General features: G+C 55.3%; 2 protein-coding genes across 2 annotated transcripts in view; one reads left to right on the top strand and one right to left on the bottom strand.

The window, feature by feature from the left end:
* Positions 1-26401, bottom strand: part of LOC135305560 (zinc finger protein 418-like) — a 409899-nt gene that overhangs the window by 148093 nt on the left and 235405 nt on the right. The window lies entirely within an intron of this gene.
* Positions 20102-23171, top strand: LOC135305980 (serine/threonine-protein kinase pim-1-like). Its single transcript, XM_064429555.1, has 6 exons — positions 20102-20157; positions 20719-21178; positions 21296-21346; positions 21551-21917; positions 22564-22740; positions 22989-23171. The coding sequence occupies exons 1-6, from the start codon at positions 20102-20104 to the stop codon at positions 23093-23095; spliced, it is 1218 nt and encodes a 405-aa protein (XP_064285625.1). The 3' UTR covers positions 23096-23171.

The following is a 26401-nucleotide window of genomic DNA, read 5'->3' as shown; positions in this document are numbered from 1 at the left end:
ATGCTGACTATCTCTCCATCTGCGTCCCACAGGAGCTCCACAAGACTTTCAGTCAGGCTCCACATTTTTTTGCTCTATGCGGAACACAAGTTTGTGAATCACCATCCATCCTGCTGCCACAGGGCTCAGAGGCTAAAGGTCTGTCCCGAAGCACTCAGGCAGCTGAACCGGGAGGCAAGAGAGCTGGGAGCATCTGCCCCAGTTCCCAGAGCCCAGCCAAGCCCAAGAGATGTATTTTCTAGCTCAGCCTCAGGCGCTGCCCCTTTCTCACCATTGAGGGATCGTCAATGATCTCAAAAAGGACCCTGAGTGCCAGGCGACGCCTCTCCCTGCACTCGCTCTGCAGCTGCCTTGACAAGATTTGCTGGAGTCTGTTAGCACCATGTTCACTCAAGTCCAGCAATTCGAGGACCTGAAAGGCACAGGGCAGTGTCAGGGGACCCGGCCGGCAGGAGCCCAGAACCGCACAGGGCTGGGTCCAGGCAGCAGCACAGGGCGCGGGCAGCTGTGGCTATGAGAGGGCAGAGAGCTGGGAGGCAGCTCAGCGAGGCAGTGCTGGCCATCAGGCTCACCTCCGCAAGGAACGCCAGGGCAGGCAGCTCCCAGCGTGGCTCCTGGGTGCTGAGCAGCCGGAGCAGGTAGCGAATGATCTGGGAACGCAAGGGGATGGAGACACAGGACATCTCCCTGGCAGGAGAAAAAGTAACCAAGACTGTGGGCTGGGGGATAGACCTCTGCCAGGACTGACTCACAGAGGTCTGGTCTTTCCCCAGCATCCTGCACGGGGCCCTGGGCTATTTGGGAGGCGGCTCCTTATGGGCACCCTCCTCTCCCAGCCTTTTCCACTCTGCTTGGCTGTCCCTCAGTGACAAGGCCCTGTGGTTCATGACCACAGGGACTGTGTGGGGCTCCCTGGGCACAGAGCACGAATGTCAGAGGCAGCGGGGAGAAGGGAGTCTCACCTGGCCAGCAGACCCACGGCATAGTGGTGGGTGTCAGCACACAGCAGCGTGTCCCAGCCACACTTGCGTTCCATTGCCACCACCACATCCTCGTGCTGCATTCGGCAGAGCAGGGACATCAGGGTCCGCACTGCAAACCTGCGTGCAGAGCAAAGCCCAGGTCACGCTGGAGCACTGGCTCCTGCCCAGGGATGTGGCAGGGACAGGAGGAGTGGGATGGAGCACCTGTTGGGGCTGATGGCAAGGCCGTATTGCTGCTGGCATCCCTTCCAGAAGGTATCGACCTTCTCTGGCATATCCAGAGTGCTGAAGAGCACTTGGAAGAGCAGATGCACAAAGAGGCGGGGGAAATACACCATCACAATACGTGGGATACAGGGCACCTGGAGGATCTTCCACATCACCACAGTTGCCTGCAAAGCCCCCCGAGACAGCGCTCAGTGCCGAGGTGTCCATGTGGCCGGGCCTGAGCAGGGGAGGGAGAGGCCCGGAGAGAGGCAGGGGGAGCACCGGGCCTGGTGCCCCTGAAGCTGCCCTGAGGCCAGGTTTCAGCCCAGCGCCTGAGGCAGGGAGATGCAGTGGGGGAAGGAGGATGGAGAGCTGCTGGAGAGGCGGCTTTGGGGCCAGCAAAGGCCAGTTGCAGAAACTCACAGCCAGGACAAAGACACCCGTTTTGTCCCCATCTGAGGTGCACGTGCTGTGCTCGGGCCATCTCCTCAGCACATCCAGGAGTATCAGCAGCGCAGGCTCCGCAGTCCTGGACGAGCACATGATGCTGTTCCACATGGTCAACGCAGCTCTGTGGGGTTAGAGCTCTGTCTCAGGGGGGTCTCAGACACAGCACCATGGCTTGGGCAGCAGTGGGGACCTGAGCTGGCTGCCAGCTCTGCCTCTGCCCACTGTCCCTCGCCAGCAGCAGCCAGGCAGCCCAGCCCTGTGGGGACAGGCCCCTGAGGGGCAGCGAGGGGGCATGGCAGCAGGCTCGGGGACTGACGTGCCAGGGTGGCAAAGGGAGCAGCCAGAGAACCCTGGAAGTCTCTGTTGGTCAGACACCTGGGAGAGGCTGTACAGGCTGATGGGCTGGGGAGCCCTGAGCCCTCTGGGCAGGTGGACCCATACCTGTCACAGGACGGGGCCACACGCAGGAGCGTCATGACTACATCAGCTGGCTGTGCTTTGGTGAGATACAGCAGGGTCCTGTTCAGCCGGTGCTCTACAAACTGATTGGCCATGAGCCACTGGTGGATGTACCTCACCATGGCGGGCACCTGGAGAAGGCACAGGGAGACTTGGAAAGCTGCCAGAGGGAGGAATGTTGCCAGCTTCCCCAGGGAAGTGCTTCCCTTCTCACCACACTGCCATGGCCTCAAAGGCGTCCAGCGACCAGCGGGTGTGGCTTGGGAGGCCAAGCACTTCCTGGGAGGGTCAAAACCTGGCCACAGGCTGCTTACTTGCTTTGGATTGCAAAACCCCTCCTGTACGAGCATGCTCAGCAGGGCAGCACTGGTCTTGGTTTTGAAGATGTGCGAATATGCTCGGAGCCCAGTGCCCATGGTGCTGGTCTCTTCCTGCCGAATTCGCTTGATGAATTTGCAGACCAGCTGTAGGAGAAGGGCAAGAAGCCAGGGATGTTCCACAGAATGCTCCAAGCATGGTGACAGCAGGCCCAGCCCAGGTGGGGATGGCTGCAGGTACCTGCGCTGTTCTGCGGAAGCGGCCACGGGCAGGGTCCTGCTCTTGTGTCTGCCCCACGGCTGCATCTGGCAAAGAGCGAGTGCAGCCAGAGCTGAAGGGCTGCGGGAGAGGCCAGAGAACACAGCCCAGCCCTGCGCTCTCCAGGCAGGGACAGCCCTGGGATGCCCCAGGGGATGGAGCATGGCTGCTGTGGGGTGCCTGCCTGGCCCCTCTTCCGTCCTGTCCATGGGCATGTCCCCAGGGGATGGGATGGGATGGGATGGGATGGGATGGGATGGGATGGGATGGGATGGGATGGGATGGGATGGGATGGGATGCCAAGCTGTTTGCAGGCACCAGTCCTGTGGCCCAGCTCTGCCACTCACCCTCCTGTGGCAGCTCGAGTGGCACCACCTCTTCAGTCTCCTGTGCTGGGGCAGCTCCAGGGCCTTCTTCCTCCTCCTCCACCCAGGCCAGCTTGGGCACTTTTGGGCGTCTCTGCTCCATGTCAGTGACTGGATTTGTGGCTGCTTGCAGGAGAGATGCCTCGGAAAACCTCAGAGTCAGCAAGTCCTGCAGTCGTGCCTGGAAGGCACCTTCAAGAGAGAAGCCTCAGGAAGGCTGCAGGACAGCAAGTCCTGCACTCTGGTCTCTAGGGCTCCTGCCAAAAGGGCAGGAGACTCCTGTCAAGGATTGTGGTCTGGCCTCGAGGGCACTGGCGGCAGGGATGGGAGATGCCTCCAGGACACCAAGTCCCACGGTCTGCCCTCGAGGGCAGCTGCAGAAGAGAAGCTTCGGGAAGGCCAGGGCTCAGCAAGTCCTGTGGTTTGGCCTCGAGGTCAGCTGCAGAAATAACGTCTCGGAAAGGCTCCGGGTCAGACACGAACGAGTGTGCTGTGCGGGGGCTCCTCACAGCACCGCTCTGTCCCGTCCTGTCCCGTTGTGTGCTCCGAGCACTGTGGCGTGGTCTTGCCACCTCCAGCTCCTATGTCACCACGTGTCACAAAGAGCTCTTGGACACCCGTTCCATGCCACGGTGACCATGCTGCACTGTGTCACAAAGGGCCCCTGCGCACACCGCCCCCTGCCCTGGTGCCACCCCCAGCCCACCCAAAGTGGCCCAGGTTGGAAGGAATCCCTGGTCCCAAGTGTCTGAGACAGCCCGACAGAGTCTTTAGGAATGGCTCAAACCATCAGCAAACACTGCCCTGCTCTGCGGGCTCAGAGCAGCAGAAGGAGCCCCCAGGGCTGCCAACAGAGCCGTGCTGGGAAGGGCACGGGGCCTTCCACAGAAGTTGGCACGGCCTCCCTGGGACACGTCCCGGCTGCTGGCCATCCTAAACCCGCAGGTGTGACCCAGACAAGGAATGTGTGGGCCAGGGCACAAATGCTGCTCTGACCCCTGGAGCCAGAGGAGCACTGACATCTGCAGGTGTGGCAGAGTCCCTGCCCAAGCATACCTGCTACCCCCTGAGCCCTGGCAGTGCTGCTGTCCCTCTCCTGCCCCAGAGACCTGTGCCCCCGGGGGGCTTCTGTGCCTGGGGCAGCCAAAGCCCATGTGCACTGGGGGCTGTGCTCCTTCCTGCAGAGACTGTTGGCAGGAGCACCCGGAACAACTGCTGGCAACACTTTGTCTCAGTCAGAAGCCCTACATCCTGAAATTATTTTTCTTATTGAAGTAATTTCCTTCAGCACAAAAACACCTTAGTGGGGTAGGCACAGAAGAATCTGGCATTTAACAAGCCTCACTTCAGGAAAGCTTTACTTCCTGTTGCTCAACTCAAGTAGTTCCAAAAAGTTGCAAACTTCCCAAATTGATTGGGATGACCTGAGAAGGTGAAGAATTGGAATTTTGCTTCCCATCTCAAAGCAGCAACTCATTTGCATTAACCTCGTCCGCTGAGAGTCACTTTACAGAACATAACACTACACAGAGGCAAAAAAAGGGGCCATTCTTTGGTTTGCAAACAGTTTTCTGTGAAAGGATGATATTATCCAAATTCTCTTAAGAAATAAAAGCTCTCAAGAAATGAAAGTCCACTCAGTGTTACAAATGAGTAGATGGCAAAAGGGCTAATCCTCCCCCTGGTACAGTTATCTCAGTGGCCAGTAAAGTACAGCTCTCCCCTCTTGTTCCCTGCAGGAGAATCAGGACCATGAAGAGGAAAAGTCACAGATAGTCTTTCTGCCCTCCGTAACCAAAGCTGTGCCAAGCCACAGATGCTGCCTTCAAACTGACTCAAATTCCAGCCAAGACCTCTCACCTTCCAGACGACGCCTTCTCCAACACCCCACCAACACCAACTCCCCAAACTCCCCCACAGAAGCTGTTAACACCCCGCCAGGACCCCCAGCTGTCCCCATCCCTCCGCAGAGCTTTCCCACCCTCCAGCAGACACCCTGGTTCCCTGCACGTGCTGTGGGATGGCCCTCAGGAGGATCTGCTCCAAGGCCTTCCCCGGTGGCAGCTCAGCTGCCAGGCCTGTGGTTCCTGGATCACCCTTCCCACCGAGCCTTCCTGTGCACGGCTGTTCCTTTGGCACCTTTGCTCAGCTCGGACTTCTCCACTTAACCAGGACTGCTGGTCAAGGATCCAGAGCAGCCTGGCAAGCTCTTTCTCCAGCTCCCTCTTTACTCTCAGGGCAGGTAGAACATTCCACAGGAAAGCAACAGGTGCCACAGGGAGCCGGCAGCCTCAGGCACCTTTGGCAATGAAACAAGGCCTTTGTTTGACATAAGTAAGCACAAGGCATTCACATTAGTAAACAAGTAATTAGCACAGACAGACATAAGTACTTAGCACCAATTAGCATAAGAAAAACCTGGCTGGCCTAACTTGACATGAAAGTGACTTGGGAAAAAGCTTTAGACATAGTCTACCAGAAGAACTAAGGGGAAATACAGAATCAGCCCAGTGCAGAGAAGGCATGAGGAAGACTTTGTGCTTTTTAGGGCATCGAGACTGCTTCTGGCCAGTATCTGGACATCAGCTTCAAGTATAGGAATCTGACACAGTGTATTTTGAACCCCCTGCCAATCAAATCATCTCAGCAGCATAAAGATGGATGGTGTGTTTGATGCAATTCCTACATCAACCCACTGAAATTTATACGTGGCAGAGAAATATTTTAGTGGGGGGCAGACTCCTGCCCTCCTGCCAGGGCCAATTTCTTTGAATGAGGGAGACCCCTGCCAGTAAAAGGGCCAATTTCTTTGAATGAGGGAGACCCCTCAGGACTGCTGTATCCTGAGGGAACACCTTTGGCCTTGACATGTAGGCACCTGCACAAGCTTAAAATCAGCTGCCTCAGCTTCCAAGACCTCTCTTGGCCAGCATCCTGATGTGGATGCAGGACTGCTGCGAGGCACTGCTGGGACCCAGCGGGACAGGACCGGCTGTCTCGTGTCCACGTAGCCCCCTCTGACACAGCCAGGGTCATCCCAAAACCAGACAAACGCTCATGAGTCAGCAGAGGGGAGCAAGGAGCACTGGGCTCCTCTCAGGGTATCTCAGCTGGGCTCGCTCCACAACACGGCCCCAGTTTATGCTGATGCCCAGCTGCCAGAAATGCCTACCTTGTTCTCTCCAACATGCACAGGGAGAGCCAATGAGCAGGACACGTGGGGAGGCAAACCTTCCAAGCCTTTTCTGAGGCTAGGGACACACCAAGACTTGCCATGCTGCCTGACCCACCCAGCCCAGCTCTGTGCTGGCCCTGGGCCACAGCAGCTTCCACCAAGCTAGAGGCAAATGCATCTTGCCAAGAGTTGAAACACAGCAGACAGGGAAGATGTGAAAAGTGTGTGCATAAAGGCCTTTTAATTCACAGCTCTCAAAGAGAGCTTTGGGGCTCGTGGCTGGACAGAGATGCTCCTGCTCACACCTCTGTCCAAAGTGGGGGAACACACTCTGCTGCAGGTGCTTGGGTTGGTCTCCGCAGGTCCAGGCAGATGCCAAACCCGCTCTTCACAGCCTTCTCCCTTGCCCTGCCCCTCTGCAAAGTGCAACAGTCCTCAAGGACTGAAAGGACCACAGAGAGCCAAAGGGGACACTTTTACCTACCTCACTGAGAGCTCCCTGGGAAGCACTTCCCTTGAGAAGCAAGCCCCTTTCCTCCAAAGGCATTTCCCCAAATGCGTAGCTTTCCTGGGGAACAGCAACACACTCTTAAGAAAAGCTGGCAAGGCTGAATGACTTCAGGTCCTTTCAGGACAGGCACTCCAGCTCTAGCTCGTATTCCCCAAGTGAGTTTTCAGGTGGAGGTTCAGGCATGCAGCCCCAGGCCCTCTACAAACACAGGCTGCTCGCTGCCTCTTCAGCTGCCTCAACTCCTGCCTGTGGTCACAGCAGCAAAACCAGGCTGTTCCAGCCAGACACCAGAGCCCTGTCCCCGCAGGATGCTCTTGCCAGCACCTTCCAGGACTCTCCACTGTGCACACAGTGCTTTTCATGCCTGCACCCAACAGGCTTTGGAACACAGAGCACAACCTAGCTGGCTCTGCCAGCAGCACACCCCAAACACAGGCGGAGGAAGAAGCAGCAGGGGTTGTTTGGCGGCCATGCCCCAGAGAAACTGGAAGGGTGCCCTCCCTCTGGTCTCACTTGCTTGGATTTCTGACTGGGTCTGAGGCTGGGGCTGCCATTTCCTGGTTGTGGGGACCAGAACCACATCCAGGATCCCAGCACTGTCTGACAGCGCTCCGGGCACTGGCACGGTCGCACTTCTGAGTCTCGGGCACTGTGCTGCTGCTTCATTTGCTCTTAGGCACACCCAAAGCTCTCTTAAGCCCGGATGGTCTCTGGTTCTGCCCTCTTCCTGATCCTGTGCAGGGATGGAGCACTGCTGTGCTTTCAGGAAGCTGTTCTTGAAACCGTCCAGCATTTCCAAGCTCCTTTGCCCTCTGTGGATGCTTGCCATGGAATCCCTCACAGCTGGGTTCAGAGCATCTTCAGGCTGGCTCTTCCAAAGTCCAGGGGCTCCAGGGTGTTCAGCAAGCTCTGTAACTACAGTGTTGTGGAACTGGACCTTCAGCACAGGGATCTTTCCAGCCTGATCTGCCCTCGTTCCTCTGTGTCTGTGCACAAAACACGGCGTGGAAGAGAACGGCAGGAGGGGCCTGTGTGTCCCAGGGCTCTGGATTTGCATCGCATCAGTTCCACAGAGATGCAGGCAAAGCGAGGAAGCCAAACTGTTTATTAATGGAAGGTGAAGCAAAGGGGTGAGCTGGGAGGGAAGAAAGGGGATGGGCAGGGTCTGAGAGCTGGAGGGAGAAGGCAGGAGCTATGGGAGCTTCCCACAGGCTCAGCTGTGCCAGTCGTCAGCTGTGCCTGGAGCTCCAGCTGGTCTCCTCTGGTCTCCAGGTGGTCTCACCTTCCAAGGGATCTGGAGGTCTTAAAGAGACACAGGCTCTTCTGGGCCAGCAAATGAAAGTAGTTCTGCAGCTCTTCCCTCGAACATCACCTGGACAAATATGCTTATGTGGGAGGGTCTGTTGTTTTCACTCAGGGCTTGAGGGGCTGGAAGAGAGAGGAACAGAGCCACTGTCAGAACCTGGATCTTCAGGAATCCAAGGAGACCTTCCTGCCAGGGCCATCCCACCCAGCTCTTGCCATGCCCACAAGACAAGAGCAGCCAAGGGGATCAGCTGCAAGGTTCTGGCCATGAATCCCCTCACCCATGTCCCTAAAATCTCTGTGTGCTCTGCCCACACCACCCCTTGTCCACAAAAGGAGCAAAGCCCACCGCAGCCAGGGCAGGGATTGCAGCTCCCTGCCCAGGCATTGCAGCTCACCCGGCCAGCCCCGCTGACAGCCCGCTGCCCTCACTCACCCTTACAGAGGGCCTGGAGCTCTTCCTTCTGCCCCATCAGGAACACCCCGACATCCCTGGGAACACAGGCTAACCATAGCTAAGGCTGCTGTGGCTGTTATCCAGTTTGCTTTATGGTTAATAAGGTGAGGATTTAATGGATCTTTAACTTCCACTGCAAGGCAGACACATGGATTCAGAGCTATCACATGCTAACTATGTGTTTTTGGGGTTACTTTACAAATGGTACATACTGTGACAAAATGATACCAGGGCAAATTTTCTCCCAACCTGTCACAGGTTAAGAAGGAAGTGAGTTTTTTGGGAGGTTTTGGTCAAACCAATCAGTGCTTGGATTGGAATATTGGCACTTGGTTTGGCCACTGAAGGTGTGGACCGCCTTTGAGAACACAGGGGGTTAAAAGCAAGAACTCCCAGGAGAGCTCTCTCTTGGTCCAGGTCAGTGGAGGAGCTCGGAGCTCCCCTGCCCGGCTGGGGCTGGCTGGGGGAGGGAAGCCATGCGGCCTGGTGAGGTAGGCCGGAGCCTCGGGCAGAGGAGGGGGGCGAAGGCCTTGCAAGATGGAAGGGTGGAGGAGCCTGAGAAGCATCGGGCCCCCCTCCTACCCCCCTGGAGAGAGATAGAGAGAGAGAGAGCCAGTGCCTGTGCTGCCTTGAAATTCGGTATCATGGACTGGCAGCACAGCCGGCCAGAAGCAGGGAATGGGGTGAGAGAAGGTTCCCGGCCACTGAGGGAGTCCTGGGCAGACAGAGGCAAAGATTTTAACCCCTTCCTTGAATAGTGGAAACCTTACAAATACTGATCCTCCTGAATCTGAATGAGGCGAGAGAGAGATGAAGCCAGAGGAAATGGGCAAGTGTGATGAAAGCTGGTGCAAGTGAGAGATGTTAGAAGAGGTGAGAAGAGTCCTAGGTGGGAGGAGATGATGGAGTGGCTTTGAGCTGGACTCTTTCTTGTTTGGTCATGGACAGACCTATGTTTTTCCTGTGACACAGATACTGCATTTAGGGGGAGGCAATGCCTTGGAGCCAAGAGTGAAGCAGTGGCGAGAACAGAGATGGCTGAGGAGGGTGTGGGATGCCCTGTGTCTTCTGTGGAGGGGAAGATCTCTGTTCACGAGGCCCCTCGGTCCCAGGGGGTAAATCTGGGGGGGACTGGTGTCCCGAAGTTGAGAGACTGCTGCTTTTGGAACTGGGTGGAGCATCCTTAAATGGGGAACCCTAAAAGCAGTCCTGGTACATGTGCAGTGGTGAGAGCACTGGACATGGAGGGAAGAAGTCAAAAGGGCAAATGTTCTCCAGGCAGTGCCACAAGTGACATGGAATCACAAGAGGTTTCAGTTGTGTTTCTGAGGGAAGCCTATGGTGCAAGGCGGGACTCCTGTCTCCTTCATGGACTTCAGAATTGATTATTTGAGGGGTGATGATGAACTGAAAATTTCTTATCTGAGAGATGGTGATGGTGTGGAAATTTATGGTGTTATTTCATGCTGTGGAGGAAAAGGAGGGAGAGGAGGAGAAATGTATTTGGAGGGTTTTCATTCTTAGTTTTGTGTCTGTTCCTTTTTAGATGTTGTAGTTAATAAAGTTTGTTTCCTTTATTCCTAAGTTGGAGCCTGCTTTGCTCTGTTCCTGATTACATCTCACAGAAGCCACTAGGGAAAGTATATTTTCATGGGGGGCACAGGCATTGTGCCAGCCTCAAACCATGACACGAGTACAGCCAGATTGTGAGCCCTCTCTACCTGGTCACCTGCAAAAAGAACGATTTCCAGTGGGGCCCTGAACAGCAACAAGCTTCTGCCCAGATCAAGCAGGAGACCACTCATGCAGTAGCCCTTGGCCCCGTCACGATAGAACCGGAGGTAAAGAATGTGCTCTACTCTGTAGCCAGGAGCAGTGGCTTGTCCTGGAGCCTTTGGCAGAAGGTGCCTGGGGAGACTCGAGGCAGACCACTGGGATTCTGGAGCCAAAGTCACGGAGGGTCCAAAGCCAACTACATTCCCACAGAGAAGGAAATCTTGGCCACTTATGAAGGAGTTCAAGCGGCCTTGGAGGTGATTGGCACAGAAACACAACTCCTCTTGGCACCCCGACTACCGGTGCTGGGGTGGATGTTTAAAGGAAAAGTTCCCTCTACCCACCATACCACCAATGCCACATGGAGCAAATGGATTGCCCTCATCATACAGCGCGCCCCTATTAGAAACCTGAATCACCCAGGGATTTTGGAGGTAATTACAAACTGGCTGGAAGGTGAGAACTTTGGTCTCACTGACGAAGAGGAGCAGGAACAAGTGACACGGGCTAAAGAAGCTCCACCATACAACCAACTACCAGCAGAGTAAACACACTATGCTCTTTTCACTGATGGTTCTTGTCACATCATAGGGATGAACTGGAAGTGGGAAGCAGTCGTGTGGAGCTCCATATGACAGGATGCACAAGCTACCAAAGGAGAAGGTGGATCAAGTCAATTTACTGAACTCAAGGCCATTCAGCTGGCCCTGGACATTGCTGAAAGAGAGGTTGCCCAAGCTCTACCTTTACACTGATTCGTGGATGGTAGCCAATGCTCTGTGGGGTTGGTTAGAAAGGCAGAAAAGGCCAACTGGCAGCATAGAGGAAATCCAATCTGGGCTGCTGATGAGTGGAAAGACATTGCCACTGAGGTAGAGAAGCTACTTGTGAAAGCCTGTCATGTAGATGCCCATGTCCCCAAGAGTGAGGCTAGTGAGGAACACCAAAACAACAAGCAGGTAGATCAGGCTGCAAAGATAGAGGTGTCGTAAATAGGCTTAGATTGGCAACATAAGGGGGAGTTGTTCCTAGCTCAATGGGCCTATGATGCTTCAGGTCATCGGGGCAGAGATGCCACCTCTAAGTGGGCACAAAACTGAGGGGTGGATCTAACCATAGACAGTATTTCTCAGGTTATCCATAACTGTGAGACGTGTGCTGCCATCAAACAAGCCAAGAGGGTGAAGCCCCTATGGTATGGTTGTTGGTGGTCCAAGTACAAGTATGGGGAGGCCTGGCAGATTGGCTACATCACACTGCCCCAGACACGCCAAGGCAAGCACTACGTGCTCACAATGGTAGAAGCCACCACGGGATGGTTGGAAACCTACCCTGTGCCTCATGCTACGGCCCGTAACACCATCCTGGGCCTTGAAAGTCCTGTGGAGGCATGGTACCCCTGAGAGGATTGAGTCAGACAATGGGACTCATTTCAAGAACAGCCTTATCAACACCTGGGCTGGGGAACATGGCATTGAATGGGTGTACCATATCCCCTACCATGCACCAGCTGCGGGCAAAGTGGAGAGGTACAATGGACTACTAAAAACCCAGGTGAAAGCCTTGGGTGGGGGACCTTTCAAAAATTGGGAACAGCATTTAGCAAAGGCCACCTGGTTAGTTAACACTAGAGGTTCCACCAGCCGAGCAGGTCCTGCCCAGTCTGAGTCCCTGAATATAACAGATGGAAATAAAGTCGCAGTGGTACATGTCAGAGGTTTGTTAGGGAAGACCATGTGGATCAATTCTGCCTCGAGTACAGACAAACCCATTTGTGGGGTTGTCTTTGCTCAGGGACCAGGTTGCACATGGTGGATAATGCAAAGAGATGGAAAAACACAATGTGTACCTCAGGGAGATCTGATTGTGGGGTGAGGATGAGTATAGCTTGTAATTTTTGGGGGGAACAGATGGAAGTTTTATGTTAGTATGTTGACGATATGGAGATAAGGGGTGGAATGTCCTAGGGTGAGGTTATGATGCTTGTATCCCCAGTCGTGTGTTCTGTTAATGCTGGATATTATGTACTGTGCCTTCAAGACTGGCTCTGAAGAGCAAGGTTTGTTTTGGTTTGTTATCAGCCTGCTCCCCCACGGCTGGCGGGACAGAGAGACAGGGAAGTACATAGTGTAGCTTTTGCTTTTTGGCTTTGGTTTTTGCTCTTGCTTCTTGCTGTGCTCCTGCTTTGCTTTTGCTTTTTGCTTCTGCTTGTTAGTTAGTTCACCTAAGCAGTCCACATTTTTCCCTGGACTGTTTTTTCCTTTCCCTTTTTGGAACCACTCAAACCTGCTCCGGACTGGGATCTGGGAAACACCAAGAGTTTGCATCCTGTGGCTGCAGCAGCTATCCCCAGAGCCAGAGGGAGTGACAACAGAGCGATCACTCCCAGGAAAGAATTTCTGAATTTGTCATCCTTTTCAGATCAGTGAAAGAGTGTTGTCATCTGGTATTTGTAATAAAGAGGACAGGAGATCTTTCTCTTTTTTAATGCCTTTGTTAAAAAGAATCAGCTCAGGTGGGGAGAAATCAACGGGTTGCACCCACGCTGCCGCTGCTCCCAGGAGTGGCATGGAGGAGGAGGAGGAGGATGCAGCTTTGTCCGCTGGTCTCCAGGCAGAGCTGGGGCCTCCGTCCTCACAGGAGATTAGGAGATTCCACTTTTTCGGTCTAACATTCCAGGTCCTCTTTCTAGTTAAGACCTTTTCAGGTTAGGGTGAGAAGTAAAAGGATCTTAGCAGATATTTAGCAGTTCCTCATCTTCAGACATCACTTAGGTCTCTTAATTCCACATTGGCTAGTTGTTTTTAGGGTTTTTTTCCTGGAACATTTCAAAATCTGGTGAAATGCATTCTCCTACTCAGCTGCCCCGGAGCCATGTCCCTCTGTGGCTTCACAGTAGGGACCTCGGCACAGTGTTCAGCTCCTGCCTTGGCAAACCGCTCCAATACTTTATTACTCTTTCTGTAAAAAACTTTTCCCTAAAATCCAACCTATATTTCCATTGGTGCAGCTGAAGACTGTGTCCTCTGGTTCTGTCAGTTGTTGCTGGAGAAAGAGACCAACCCACACCTGACTACAACCACCTTTCAGGAAACTGTAGAGAGGGATATGGTCACCTCTGAGTCTTCTTTTCTGAAGACTAAACAACCCCAGCTTCCTCAGTTGTTCCTCACAGGACTTATGTTCCAAGCCCCTCACCAGCCTTGTTGCCCTTCTCTGGACACACTCCAGGCCCTCAATGTCCTGCCTAAATTGGGGGGCCCAGAACTGGACATAGCACTCGAGGTACAGTGCCAGTCCAGGGGAATAATGCCAAGTACACCAGTGCCAAGTGCAGGGGAAGAATGAGCTCCCTGCTCCTGCTGGCCACACCATTCCTGATCCAGGCCAGGAGCCATTGGCCTTCTTGGCCACCAGGGCACACTGCTGGCTCATGTGCAGCCGGCTGTCGAGCAGTACCCCCAGGTCCCTTTCTGCCTGGGCACTGTCCAGCCACACCATCCCCAGCCTCTAGCATTGCAGGGGGTTATTGTGGCCAAACTGCAGGACTTGGGACATGGAGTTATTAAACTTCATCTTATTGGACTCTGCCCATCCCTCCAACCATTCCAGGTCGGCCTGCAGAGCCCTCCTACCTTCCAGCAGATGGACACACGCTCCCAGCTCAGTGTCGTCTGCAGATTTACTAATGTAAGACTCAATCCCCTCATCCATATCATCAATAAAAATATTGAACAGAGCTGGCCCCAGCACAGAGCCCTGAGGGACAGCACTGGTGCCTGGCTGCCAGCTGGATGCAGCAGCGCTCACCAGCACTCTCTGGGCCGGCCATGCAGCCAGTTCTGAACCCAGCACAGAGTGCTCCTGTCCCAGCCCTGGGCTGCAGCTTTTCCAGGAGTGTGCTGTGGGAGACAGTGCCAAAGGCCTTGCTGGAGTCCAAATAGACACATCCACAGCCTTTCCTGCATCCACCAGGAGGGTCACCTGGTCATAAAAGGAGACCAGGTTGGTCAAACACGACCTACCCCTCCTGAACCCCTGCTGGCTGGCTCTGATACCCTGGCCATGCTGTAAGTGCTGGGTGATGACACTCAGTATAAACTGTTCCATCACCTCACTGGGTACTGAGGTCAGGCTGACTGGCCTGTAATTACCAGGATCCTCCTTCCCACCCTTGTTGTGAATGGGTGTCACATTGGGCAGCTTCCAGTCATCTGGAACCTCCCCAGTGAGCCAGGACTGCTGGTAAATGATGGAGAGCAGCTTGGCAAGCTCATCTGCCAGCTCCCTCATCACCCTGGGGTGGATCCCATCTGGTCCCATGGATTTATGGATATCCAAGCAGCTCAGAAGTTCTCTGACTTCCTTCTCTTGGATAATGGGGGGACCATTCTGTTCCCTGACACCATCAACCAATTCAAGAAGATATTTGTCCTGGGGACAAGCCGTCTTCCACCAAAGACTGAGGCAAAGAAGGTGTTAAGCACTTCTGCCTTCTCCTCATCTGCAGTTACTAAGTTCTCTCCCTCATCCAGTATAGAACAGAGGTTGGTCTTACCTTTCCTTTTACCATTAATATACTTGTAAAAACATTTTTTTATTATCCTTTACAGAAGTTGACATTTTAATTTCAAAATGAGTTTGGCCTCCCTGATTTTTTTCCTATATGCTCTAGAAGCTCGCTTAAATATTTCCTGAGAGACCTGACCATCCTTCCAAAGATGATTCATCCTCTTTTTATTCTCAATGTCCTCCAAAACCTCCCTCCCCCTCTAGGCTGGGTGATTGCCTCGTCGCCTCATCTTTCAGCACACAGGGACAGTCTGTTCCTGTGCCCTCAAGATCTCTGTTTTGAAGCACATCCACTTTTCCTGAACCCCCTTGCATTTAAGGGCTGCTTCCCAAGGAACTCTTTGAATAAGCCTCCTAAGTAGGCCAAAGTCTGCTCTCTGAAAGTCTAGTATAAAAGTCTTATTAATGTTCCTCCTGACTTCACCAAATAGCAAGAATTTTATAATCTCGTGATCACTCTGCCCCAAGTGGCCTCCATTCACCACATCTCCCACCAGCCCATCTCTAATTGCAAACAACAAGATCTAACACAGTACCTCCCCTGGTGGTCCCACCCACCAGCTGTGACAAAAAGTTGTCCTCCACACACTCTAAAAATTTCTTGGACTGCATTTTTTCTTCTGTATTAAGTTTCCACCAGATATCTGTGAAATTGAAGTCAGCTACAAGAACAAGGGCTGATGATCCAGAAACATTCTCTAGCTGCTTATACAATGAGTTGTCCACCACTTCTTCCAGGTTGGGTGGATGATAACAGACTCCCAGTAGGATGTCAGCCTTGTTGGCCTTTCCTCTAATTCTCACCCACAGGCATTCAACTTCATCATTACTTTCAACACCCATAGCATCAAAGCCCTCCACCACTGCTCCCTTTCCTATCTCTTCAGAAGAGTTTCTAGCCATCTAATGCAGTGCTCCAGCCATGTGAGTCATCCCACCACATTAGCATTGTGGCAAATACATCACAGCTCTGCTGCTGCACCATGGCCTCCAGCTCTTCCTGTTTGTTACCCATGCTGCGTGCACTGGTATCCATGCACCTCAGCTGGGCTGCTGATTTCACCCCTAACTCAGGCTTACCACACTTGGGCCTGCTTCCAGAGAGCCCAGCTGCATCCCCTTCCCCCGTCATACCTAGTTTAAAGCCTTCTCAACAAGTTCTGCCAGTTCATAGCTAAAAACCTTTTGCTTCTTAACAGAGAGATGGAGCCCATCTGGTTGCAGCAGGCCAAGTACAGTAAAAGTTGCCCCATAATCAAGGAATTCAAAATTCTGCAGGTAACATCAACCCTTAAGCCACTTGTTAATAATTTGAGCTCTTCTATACCTTTCACTGTTCTTCTTAGCCACCAGCGGGACTGAGGAAAAAACTACCTGTGCCCCTGTCCTATCAATCATGTGACCCAGTGCCCTCAAGTCCCTTTTAATTGTCCTGACACTCCTGTTTTCAATCTCATCACTGCCAGCCTGGAGTATCAGCAGTGGCTAATAATCAGAGAGCTGAATCAGCCCAGGCAGTCTCTCAGTGATATCCTGTACCCGGGCCCCAGGGAGGCAGCAGACCTCTCTGTGGGGTGGGTCCGGTTCATATATGGGCCCTCTGTTCCCCTCAGAAGGGAGTCACTCACCACGATTATACTTCTTTCCTTTTGATGTTAAAGGTGGTAATCCTTCTCAGACACGAATCATAATTGGGAGGCTCACTGGGCAGATAATTTTCTTCTAAATCATGTGGCTGACTCTCCAGATCCAGGGGCTCATACCTGTTCTGAAGTGGCACCTGCCTTGGGAGTGGGGGTCAGGAGGAATTTTTATTATTACCTTCTTGAGTAGATATCTACTCCCACTCCCCTTCATCTCTCAGGTCTCCTTCTGTTTTCTGAGAGTAGGAGGTATAAAAGACAGTGCAAACCAAGGAGAGCATTGCTGCACTGCCAGATCTCATGGAACCAAGGATCCACTGGGACACTGCAGGGCCTTGGGGGACCATGGCACCATTGTGACACTGCGGGGCCCAAGCATGCAAGGGAGCTTGTGAAACCAAGGGGTTCCCTGGAACCAAAGGGATATTGTGACACTCATTTAATCATGGAGACCAGTGAGACACTCTGGGGCCTAATGGAACCATGGTGACACAAAGCTGGCTCGGAGTGCTGATCACCTGGAGGGTAGGAGGGCTCTGCACAGGGCCCTGGACAGGCTGGATCCAGGGAACAAATCCAACAAGGTGAGATTTAACAAGTCCCAGTGCTGGGTCCTGCACTTTGGCCACAACAACCCCTGCAGCACTACAGGCTGGGGACAGAGTGGCTGGACAGCAGCCAGGCAGAAAGGGACCTGCAGGGACAGATGGACAGCAGGCTGGACATGAGGCAGCAGTGTGCCCAGGTGGCCAAGAAGGCCAATGGCTCCTGGCCTGGATCAGGAATGGTGTGGCCAGCAGGAGCAGGGCAGTGATTCTTCCCCTGTGCTCAGCACTGGTTGGGCAGCACCTTGAGTGCTGTGTCCAGTTCTGGGCCCCCAATTTAGGAAGGACATGGAGGGGCTGGAGCATGTCCAGAGAAGGGCAACAAGGCTGGTAAGGGGTCTGGAGAACAAGTCCTGTGAGGAGTGGCTGAGGGAGCTGGGGTTGTTTATCCTGGAGAAGAGGAGGCTCAGGGGAGACAAGGCAGTGTCAGGGCACAGATTGGACTTGATGATCTCCAAGGTCTTTTCCAACCTTGCTGATTCTGGGATTGTCTGAAATCACCCTTGGAACAGTTGCAGGATGAGCCCTGGGCCTCCTCTTCAGAAGCTCCAGCAGCCCAGGTCCCTCAGCTTCTCCTGCCAGCCCCAAAGCCCATCCTGTCAGTCCTGCAGAGCCTCTGCAGCTCCTCCTCATTGCCCAGAACAGGGAGCCCCACAGGCAGACACAGCAGCCCAGATGTGCCCCCCTGGCCTGGGGTGCCTCTGGCAAGGGAGCAGCACCAGGCACTGCAGGAGCCTGCAGACAATTCCTGCAGCACTTGGAGGATGATCCTGCTCCCCAAGGGACGTTCCCATGGTGCCAAGTCAGGAACTGCAGTGGGGAGTGGGGCCAGAGAGGAAAGGGCAAACAGGGATGGGCTGTTTGCAGGGCAGGGAACAGGGCGTGGCAAGAGGAAGAATTTGGTACAAAAACAAAGGGGAAAAAAAAGCAAAGGTGAAGCCAAGGAAATGCTGAGGGCAGTTTGGGGGTGGCTGTCAGGCAGCCCTGGCTCTGAGTAATAGCATCTGCAGTGGAAGAGGAATCTCCCAGCTGATGGGAACAAACTTTCTGGCTGACTGCAGAGGCCAGGACAAAGCTGAGTGGTTTCCCTGGTGTCCCCCAGCCCTTGCTGGCCCCAGGGGCTGATGGCATTTGTGCTCCCTCAGGTTCATGTCCCCACAGCAGCAGCATGGGGGTGCTCCTGCCTGCTCTGTGCACTGCAAACAGGGGCTCCTGAGCCAGTGCTGCCGTGGCTGTGCCTGCAAGGATGCGGCACCTGTGTGAGCTGGGGGAGAGGCCAGGGCTGCAGAGGGGGGATGTTGTTGGCAGCTCCATCAGGACGCTCTGGGACGCTGCCCTGGGCTGTGCAGCGCACTGGGGATGGATCAGCCCCTGCTCTGCTGCTCTTTCCCGTCTCCCCCAGGGCCCTTGCAGAGCCCCAGCCATGCTGTTTGCCCCCAGCCTGCCCACGGCCAGCCTGGGGCTGCTCAGCCTGGGGCTTTTCTGTGCTGAGCATTGGCCTGGCCGTGTTCTTGAGAGAGCCTGGGCAAGGAGCCTGGAGCCCCCAGGGCCTGGCCTGAGGCATCAGCGCTGCCCCAGCAGTGCCCATGGCCTGTCCCTGCTGCAGCCCCGGCACTGCCACCCCCAGGACTGTGCCCGGCCCCGAGAGCACTCAGGCCCTGCAGCAACACCAGGGCCACCAGGGCAGCGGGGCAGGGCCACGGCAGCAGCACTGGCAACACCAAGTGCTGCTGCTGATGCTGGGCACAGCTGCTGGGCCAGCACTGATCTGCCCCAGCTCTGCACACAGACATTGCTGCTGCAGCTCCAGAGAAGGCAAGAATAGTGGGATCTCTGCAGAAAACTTTGCTGGGTGATCCTTTAGTTCCTTTAAAACCTTTGAGACTGCAGCCCCTCATTGTCACAGTCTGTGGCCACAGGGAAGGTTGAGAGAAACAAAGTCAGAGATGGCAGAAACAATCGTCTAGCTTTAGGAAGAATATTTAAAAAGGAAAACGACAGGGAAATCAAAGAACCAAAGCAAAAGAGCTATAAAAGATGACTTTTATTACAAGTGATTTGCACAAATTGGCAATCAGTTTAATGCTTCCTAAGATGTCCAGTCATCAGTCTCCTCACTGCAGCCTTGAGCTCCTGGTTCCTCAGGCTGTAGACGAGGGGATTCAGGGCTGGAGGCACCACTGAATACAGAACTGACACTGCCAGATCCAGGCATGGGGAGGAAATGGAGGAGGGTTTCAGGTAGGCAAGTACTGCAGTGCTGAGAAATGCATTTCTCCTGCATTTTCCCTTTTCAGATTCTTTCAGTCATCTCCTGAGAGGTACAGTTTATTCTGGTGCTTTTAATGAACTGATTGTACTCTTGATTTAGATGGAGACTGTGGAATTGTTTTCAGATGTAGAAGTATCTGGACTGAAGACAGAAACAAACTCCCTGTCAGCCCATTTTCATCTTCTAGATCATTTTCAAGATGTCCTTGGGGGTGTTGGAATGATTATCACACAGCTCTCCACTTCTGGCTGCAGGCTCTGCAGATTGTTTCTCTGCATTCAGTCAGGCTTGCATTCCCCAGGAGTTCTTGGTAGCCTGTCATGTTTTCTTAGGGTAGAACAGTAACAATGAAAACCTTACCAATGGCACAACTGCCCAGCCCACAAGGAAAAGAAAAGAACAAGCTGTCAAATTCTTCAAATATTTGTCCTGCTTTGCTGCAAGTGTTGTGCTGCACACACAGTGTGGAAAGCTGCAGTTGGTGGCACACCTTGTGACAGAAGCTGCACCTCGTTCACCAGGAAAGGTTCTTGGAAAAAGCAAACAGGACTGAGGAGAAGATTCTGGAAAAACTGAAAGAGCTTTTAAGAAATTAAATGAAAATTGAAACAATTCAAGACGTTTTTCTCAATTTATTTTTATGCTCCCCTTTTCCATCTTGCACTAGTTGTCCATCCCATTAATTCCAAACAGATCTCACTGCTAAGATCCACGAGTTGGCAAGTTTTAGACATTTTAAGATACCATGACCTGCACACAGTTTGACTTCCCCTGTTTTTCTTGGAAAGCAATGTTGGAGAGGTAAGTGCAGTGTTTGTGTCAGGTACAAATTCTGCAATCAGGGAACACGCTCTGAGAGTGTTTGACCCTCAGCAGGGACAATGCACAGCAGGGACTGAGGGGATTCCTGAGCCACTGTGCAGGAGTCCAGACTCTGGCTCTTGGCTGAACTCGGCAAAGTTCCCGTGTTTGGACAGGCTCAGGGGCTGCCCTCAGGGAACGTGGGGCTCGAGGCGGGGGCGAGCGGGCAACGGACAAACGGACACGGGGACAAACGGCCCCGGAGCTTCAGTTGCAGCAGCGGCAGCGGCAGCAGCAGCAGCGGCAGCGGCAGCGAGAGAAGAAACTTTAGATTCTCTTCTCCTCTCCCTCTCCCGCTTCCCCGTACCTCTCCCGCTCTCCCTTTCCCGGTCTCCCCTCCTCTCCCCGCCTCCCTCTCCCCGTGCCCGGCCGGGCCATGCCCCCGGCCCGCCCCCGGCCCCGGGCGGGGCTGCCCCGTGCCCGCCCCCGGCCGTCCCACCGAGGTCTGGTCCCAGCCCGGCTCTGGCCGTGCTGGCGCTGGCGCTGCTGGGCGGGGTTCAGTGCCTGGGGCTGGGGCGGCATCGCCGGCTTTTGGCTCCGCCTGGCCCGGCACCGACCCCGACCCCGGCCCCGACGCAGGGTCCAGTCCCGATCCCGACCCCGAGCCCGGCCCCGGCCCCGGCTCCTCCCGGGGCCCGCGGAGGACACACGCGGCGCGGCCGCTCCCGCCGCCTCCGCTGCGGCTTGCCCGGCCCGAGCTCCGCCGCTCGGCAGTGCGGCCCCCGGCCCCGCGGCTCCCGGGTCGCGTTGCAAAGAGCGAACGCCGGGGGATGGCCGGGCCGGGACGGGTGAGGGGCACTCGGGGGCCGTTGCTGGCCCCGGGCCGAGTGCTGACAGCCGCGTCCCGCCCGCAGGGAAGGCGCAGGAGGCCCTGCAGGAGCGGTACCGCCTGGGCTCGCTGCTGGGGCGTGGAGGATTCGGCAGCGTCTGGTCGGGGACGCGGCTCTCGGATGGCGCCCCGGTGAGCGGCGGGGCCGGCGGCAGGCGGAGGGGGAGGGGGCGCAGGAGGAGGAGGAGGAGGATGGGGCTGGGCAGGGGCGGGTGTTGAGCTGAGCCCGCTGCTCCCCTTGGCTTGCAGGTGGCCATCAAAAAGGTGCCACGGAACCGCATCTGGCATTGGAGCGAGCTGGTGAGTGAGCCGGGACAGCGGAAGAAGCCGGGCCGTGCCGGGCGGGGATGAGCCCAGGCCCGGCAGGGTGGGAGCCGCCAGGACGTCTCCAGGGGGAGTGGGCGTGAGGCCAGCGCAGGGCGCAGAGCATCCCGGGCTGGCTGAGGGGTTGCCCAGGCCCGGCACGGCATCAGCCCCACTGACGGCATCGTGCTCCTCCTGCAGCCCGACGGCACCAGCGCTCCCCTGGAGGTTGTGCTGCTGGACAAGGTGTCCAGTGGCTTCTCCGGTGTGGTCCAACTACTGGAATGGCTTGAGCTCCCCAGCGACATTGTGATGGTGCTGGAGCGGCCGGAGCACTCTCAGGACCTCCTGCATTTCATTCAAGCACGGGGGTTCCTGCGCGAGGAGGTGGCGCGGCAGCTGTTCCGGCAGGTGCTGGAGGCCGTGCGGCACTGCACCAGCTGCGGGGTCCTGCACCGCGATATCAAACCAGAGAACATCCTGGTTGACCTGGCCACCGGGCAGGCCAAATTGATTGACTTTGGCTGTGGCACCTACCTGCAAGACACAGCCTACACTCACTTTGCAGGTGAGCCTACACAGGGCTGTGCTCCCGCTCCTGGCATCTCAAGGCCCAAGATCTCACAGCCCAAGCTGGGTGTGGCAGCGGGGATTCTCCCTTTTGCTGCCACTCAGGGGACTGAATCTGCAGCTGAGTTGGTTTAGAGCAGGGGTGGGTGGGGAGCCATCTTCCAGCCCTGCTGGCAGCCTTTGCCCACCACTGTGATCAGGACTGGGGCTGGGCTGGGGCAGCCAGCCTGACAAAAACAGCCGTGGGTGGGGGTAGCAGAGAGGGAGTTCGGAACCTGTGTCCCAGCCGGTTTGTGTGCAGGCAAGAGGAAGGGCTTGGACTGCTCCACTTGCCCTGTTTGTCTTGCCTTTAAAATATGTTTGGGGCAGTGCAGGCAGGGAGAATGAGGGCATGGTTTTTCCCCAGCACGCAGTGGGTATTTCCTTTGCATGTCATGGTCAGGCCTAGCCAGGGCTTCCACTGTCCCCTTCCCACACCAGTGGCTTCTTTTGCAATCCCAAGTTTGTACACCAGTCCCAGATGCTGGTGAGAGGACAGTGGTCACCCTGTGTGCCACTGATGCAGCCCCCGCCCGCCCAGGGGTGCTGGGGCCATGCTCTGGAGCAGCAGCATCCCCCTGATGAACTCCATCTGTATTCCACAGGAACACCATCATACAGCCCCCTGGAATGGACCCGCTTTGGCTGGTACCATGGCGAGCCAGCTACCATCTGGTCCCTGGGCATCCTGCTACACGAGATGGTCTGTGGGAAGATGCCTTTCAGGAGGGGCTGGAACTTCAGCTGGGGCCAGCTCTCGCTGCCACAACGGCTCTCTCCAGGTGAATCCTCTTCTCTGGGCATGGGTGCAATACCAGTGCTGGGAGACAGCAGTGGGCTCGGGAGCATCCCACTCTGGCAGCTGCTGAGGAGGTGGCACATGTCCTGCTCTCCCCCAAAACCAAGAATTGATGGGAAAGTTCAGGCCCAGCTCTGAGCGCATCCAGCATGGCCTGGGCATGGGAATAGTGGGGCAAAGCAGACAGGAGCCTTCTCCAGCTGACGGGCAGTTTCTGGTTTCTCTCCCCAGAGTGCCAAAATCTGATTGGGTGGTGTTTATCCATGCACCCCTTGGCCAGACCCTCATTAGAAGAGGTGTTCTGTCATCCTTGGATGCAGGATATTCAGCTGCCCTAGAAGAAGGGAGAGAGCCACAGGCACACTTTGATCCAGGGCCCTGGTAAGTTACATCTGCACACATGCCTTGGCAATGAGAAGCAAAGAAAGCCAGCCCGTGTCACTGCACCAGGGTCATGGGATGGGAACATGCAGCCCTTGTGCTGGAGCTGAGCTGCTCTGCCCAGCCCTGGTGGCCACCATCCAAGCTGGTTTTGCTTGTCCTGGTTCCCTGACAGCTGGGGCCCTGGACAGAACCCTGACAGCCTGGTCGGAGCCCAGGGAAGGAGAAGGAGCCCCCAGAGAAGCTGTACCAGGTGGGGCTGCTGCTGCTGGGGACAGCAAGGATCACATCAAGGATGACAGCCTCTTCCTGGACCTGGCCACTGGTAAGCTGATGGACTTCAATTCTGGCACCTTCGTCAAAGCCTGGCTGCACAGCAAATTTACAGATGAGTCCACATGCAGGGGGATGCTCCCAGATTTGGGTATTGCACAGCCTGGCCTCAACCCAAAAGTTCCCACCCCACTCATTGCTGGGATGGATGCAGCTGATCCTTCAGTCGGCTGCCCAGCTGCTTTTTGGCAGGGCTGGTAGCATGGGCTGGGGTGGTTACGAAATGGGAGTGGGCTCCTGGCCCTGCCAACAGCCCCCAGCACCCACCATGCCCCAGGCTGGGGCTGGGGCTGGGGCAGCCAGCCCAACACAAACAAACCCCCATGGTGGGAGCAGAGGTGGGACTCCCAAATCTGTGCACAGGTGCTTTGCTGTGCAGGCAAGGAAGGGCTTGGGCAGCTCCACTGCCCTTGTTTGCTTTGGGATCACGGTTATTGTGGGGGACAGTGCAGGGGGAAGGGAGAAAACCTGGGCTTTGCTCACACATGGCTGGGTTTTTCCCTGGCATGCAGGGCTTGGGCCTTCCTCAATCCCCTCACAGAGATATGATTTTTACCTTTGTTCTTTTTTTCCCTTTTTGTCTGTAATCTATTTTCAACAATTTGTTGTTTGTTTTTCTAGAGGAAGCATTCTGGTTGGTCCAGTCTGGATCGGGAAGTTCTTGGGAGCAGCTGCGGCGTGGATGGGCCATGCCCTTGGAGCAGGCTGAGGACATCGTTTGGGACCAGCTTTTTTTCCAGCCATGGATGGCATGAGGTGGGTCCCCGCCTGCTTGGCAGGGTGGGCTCAGAGCTTTTGGGAGATGGCAGCGAGCACAGGAGCATCCTGCTCTGGGCAGCTGCTGAGCAGGTGGATGTGCCATGGCTGGCTGCAGGCTGGGCACATGTCCTGCCCTCCTGCCCTGCTCCCAAAGGCAGCACTGATGGGCAGCTCTGGGCACTGCTCTGGGCACGGCCAGCAAGGCCTGGGCACCACGGGCAGCTGGGACAAGGGGACAGGAGCCCTCAGCTGACGGGCAGTTTCTGCTTTCTCTCCTTGCAGCCGGGCTCTGTGGATGCTGAGGCTGCTCTGGGCTCTGCCAGGGCTCTGCTGGAGCTCAGCACCGGGCCGGAATCAGCCAAAGAAGAAATGGTGTCACCTGCAGCACAGACTTGCTTGAGCATTTTAGCAACACAGCTCAAGTTTGCAGAGTGTTCACCTCCAAGGGAAAACATGACACCTCCCAAAAATTAAAATTGTTTAATAACTTCTGAAATCAAATCAATCTGGGATGACTCCAAATGACATTTTTCAGCTTGCTCAAGCTGTAGCTCAGCCCTTCTCTGAACAGTTCTCTCCCCCACCTGCCTTTTACTTCTCAACTGCTCCCTTTTTTTCCCCCCAGTGAATTCCCAGCCCATTGCTGTCTCCATCACTCTGTTGCCTATCTTGATGCCTCTGACCACAAGGAAGGCCGAGCCCCAGGTTTAGGGACTCATGCTGTCACTGGCTGAGGAGCAGCAATGTCTCAGAGGTCTAGTGGCCTTTTAGTATCATTCAGAGCCACTCTCCAGCCCTCAGCTCTCCTCACTGCTGAGTTCCCACTCCCTTCATCCTTGCAGCAGGATGAGCTCTGTGAATCCCCTTGAGCCTCCCCACTCTTCCCAGCCAATGCACCCACCTCAGTGAGGCTGAAGCTGAAGCTTCTCTGTGTCCTCTGGCACTCCAGTCCAGTCCTCTGTGTGGGGAGCCCCAGCCCCAAAGCACAGCACACAGCAGTGCAGTCCAGGCTGGAGCAGCTGCCCTGCAGCCCTGGCTTGGCTGTTTGTGGCAGCTGAATGCTCCCTGTTTCCAGCTGTCCCTGCAGGATGGCCCCAGGGCAGAGCCCAGCCGGGCTCCCACTGCAGCCCCTGGAGCTTGGGGCAGACAGTGCTCCCAGAGCTGAGGTTCATGGGGAGCACCCGGAGCTGTGCCTGGAACTCAGTGCTGGCAAGTGTTGTGTTCTCATCTCCTGCAGCCTGAGGGGAAAACAACCTGTGCTGCCAGGCCAGCACTGCCCCTCTGGGCAGGGAGAAGGCTGAAAGGCTTTCCCATTCCAGAGGAGCCTGCACTGAGCCTTGGCAGGGCCTGGCAGGGCTGGAGCCGGGTCTGGCCTGCTGTCCGGGACTCGCTGCCCACCAACCGCCCCCACCCACCACGCTCCATCCTCTAGAGACAGAAGGGTCTGTGTGTGCCAGGGGCTCTTGGATGTCTCTGTATCCATGGACAGAAGGGTCTGTGTGTGCCAGGGCTCTTGGATGTCTCTGTACCCAGGGACAGAAGGGTCTGTGTGTGCCAGGGGCTCTTGGGTGTCTCTGTATCCATGGGTATGGGATGAACACGGACAGTGAAAGTGTCAATCATGTTGCTTGCACACTCCTTCCTTTGTACACAAGACAAATCCATGCACACCCCCACATATTGGTATATTAATAGGATAGGGATGGATAGAGATTTCCCACAGAACTCTAACTTTGGCATAACTCGCCATTTAACTGGTGGCCAGGAGATTTTTTTCCCAGCTCTGTGTGAGAAGGTGTCCAAGAGCTGAAGGAGCAGCATTCAGGAGCAGTTTCAGGATTTCTAGGCAGGAAGTGGAGCTCACAACCATCCATATAACTCACCATATTCATTGGGATGGGCTGCTGCTTCTCTAGGAATATGGCCCAATGCAGACATGAGACTTGGAAAAATCCCAGCTCTCTGTGGGTTTGTGCAAAAGGGGGAGCAGCACAAACACTTTGTGCCTGCCTGGGGGCACAAGGTCCAAGGAGCTTTGGTGGCAGAGGGTGACCTGGGCTGGTGGCAGGCGAAGTTCCATTCCATGACATCTCAGAGTGGCACAGGACAAAGGTCCAAGTACCCCCAACTCCACTGATGAAGTCCTTGGAGTGCTGCACATCCTCTAGGAA

This window comes from Passer domesticus, chromosome 8 (assembly GCF_036417665.1).
Source record: "Passer domesticus isolate bPasDom1 chromosome 8, bPasDom1.hap1, whole genome shotgun sequence".
In the NCBI taxonomy this organism is placed as follows: Eukaryota; Metazoa; Chordata; class Aves; order Passeriformes; family Passeridae; genus Passer; species Passer domesticus.
The sequence above is the reverse complement of the archived record's forward strand: the minus strand, read 5'-3'. Positions and strand labels throughout refer to the sequence as shown.

Bases quoted from the DNA above. Each gene is read 5' to 3' on its own strand.
- LOC135305980 (XM_064429555.1), top strand. From the start codon at position 20,102: ATGACCTGCACACAGTTTGACTTCCCCTGTTTTTCTTGGAAAGCAATG. The intron at 21,179-21,295 runs GTGAGCGGCGGG...CTTGGCTTGCAG, and splicing joins GGCTCTCGGATGGCGCCCCG to GTGGCCATCAAAAAGGTGCC. The intron at 21,918-22,563 runs GTGAGCCTACAC...TGTATTCCACAG, and splicing joins AGCCTACACTCACTTTGCAG to GAACACCATCATACAGCCCC.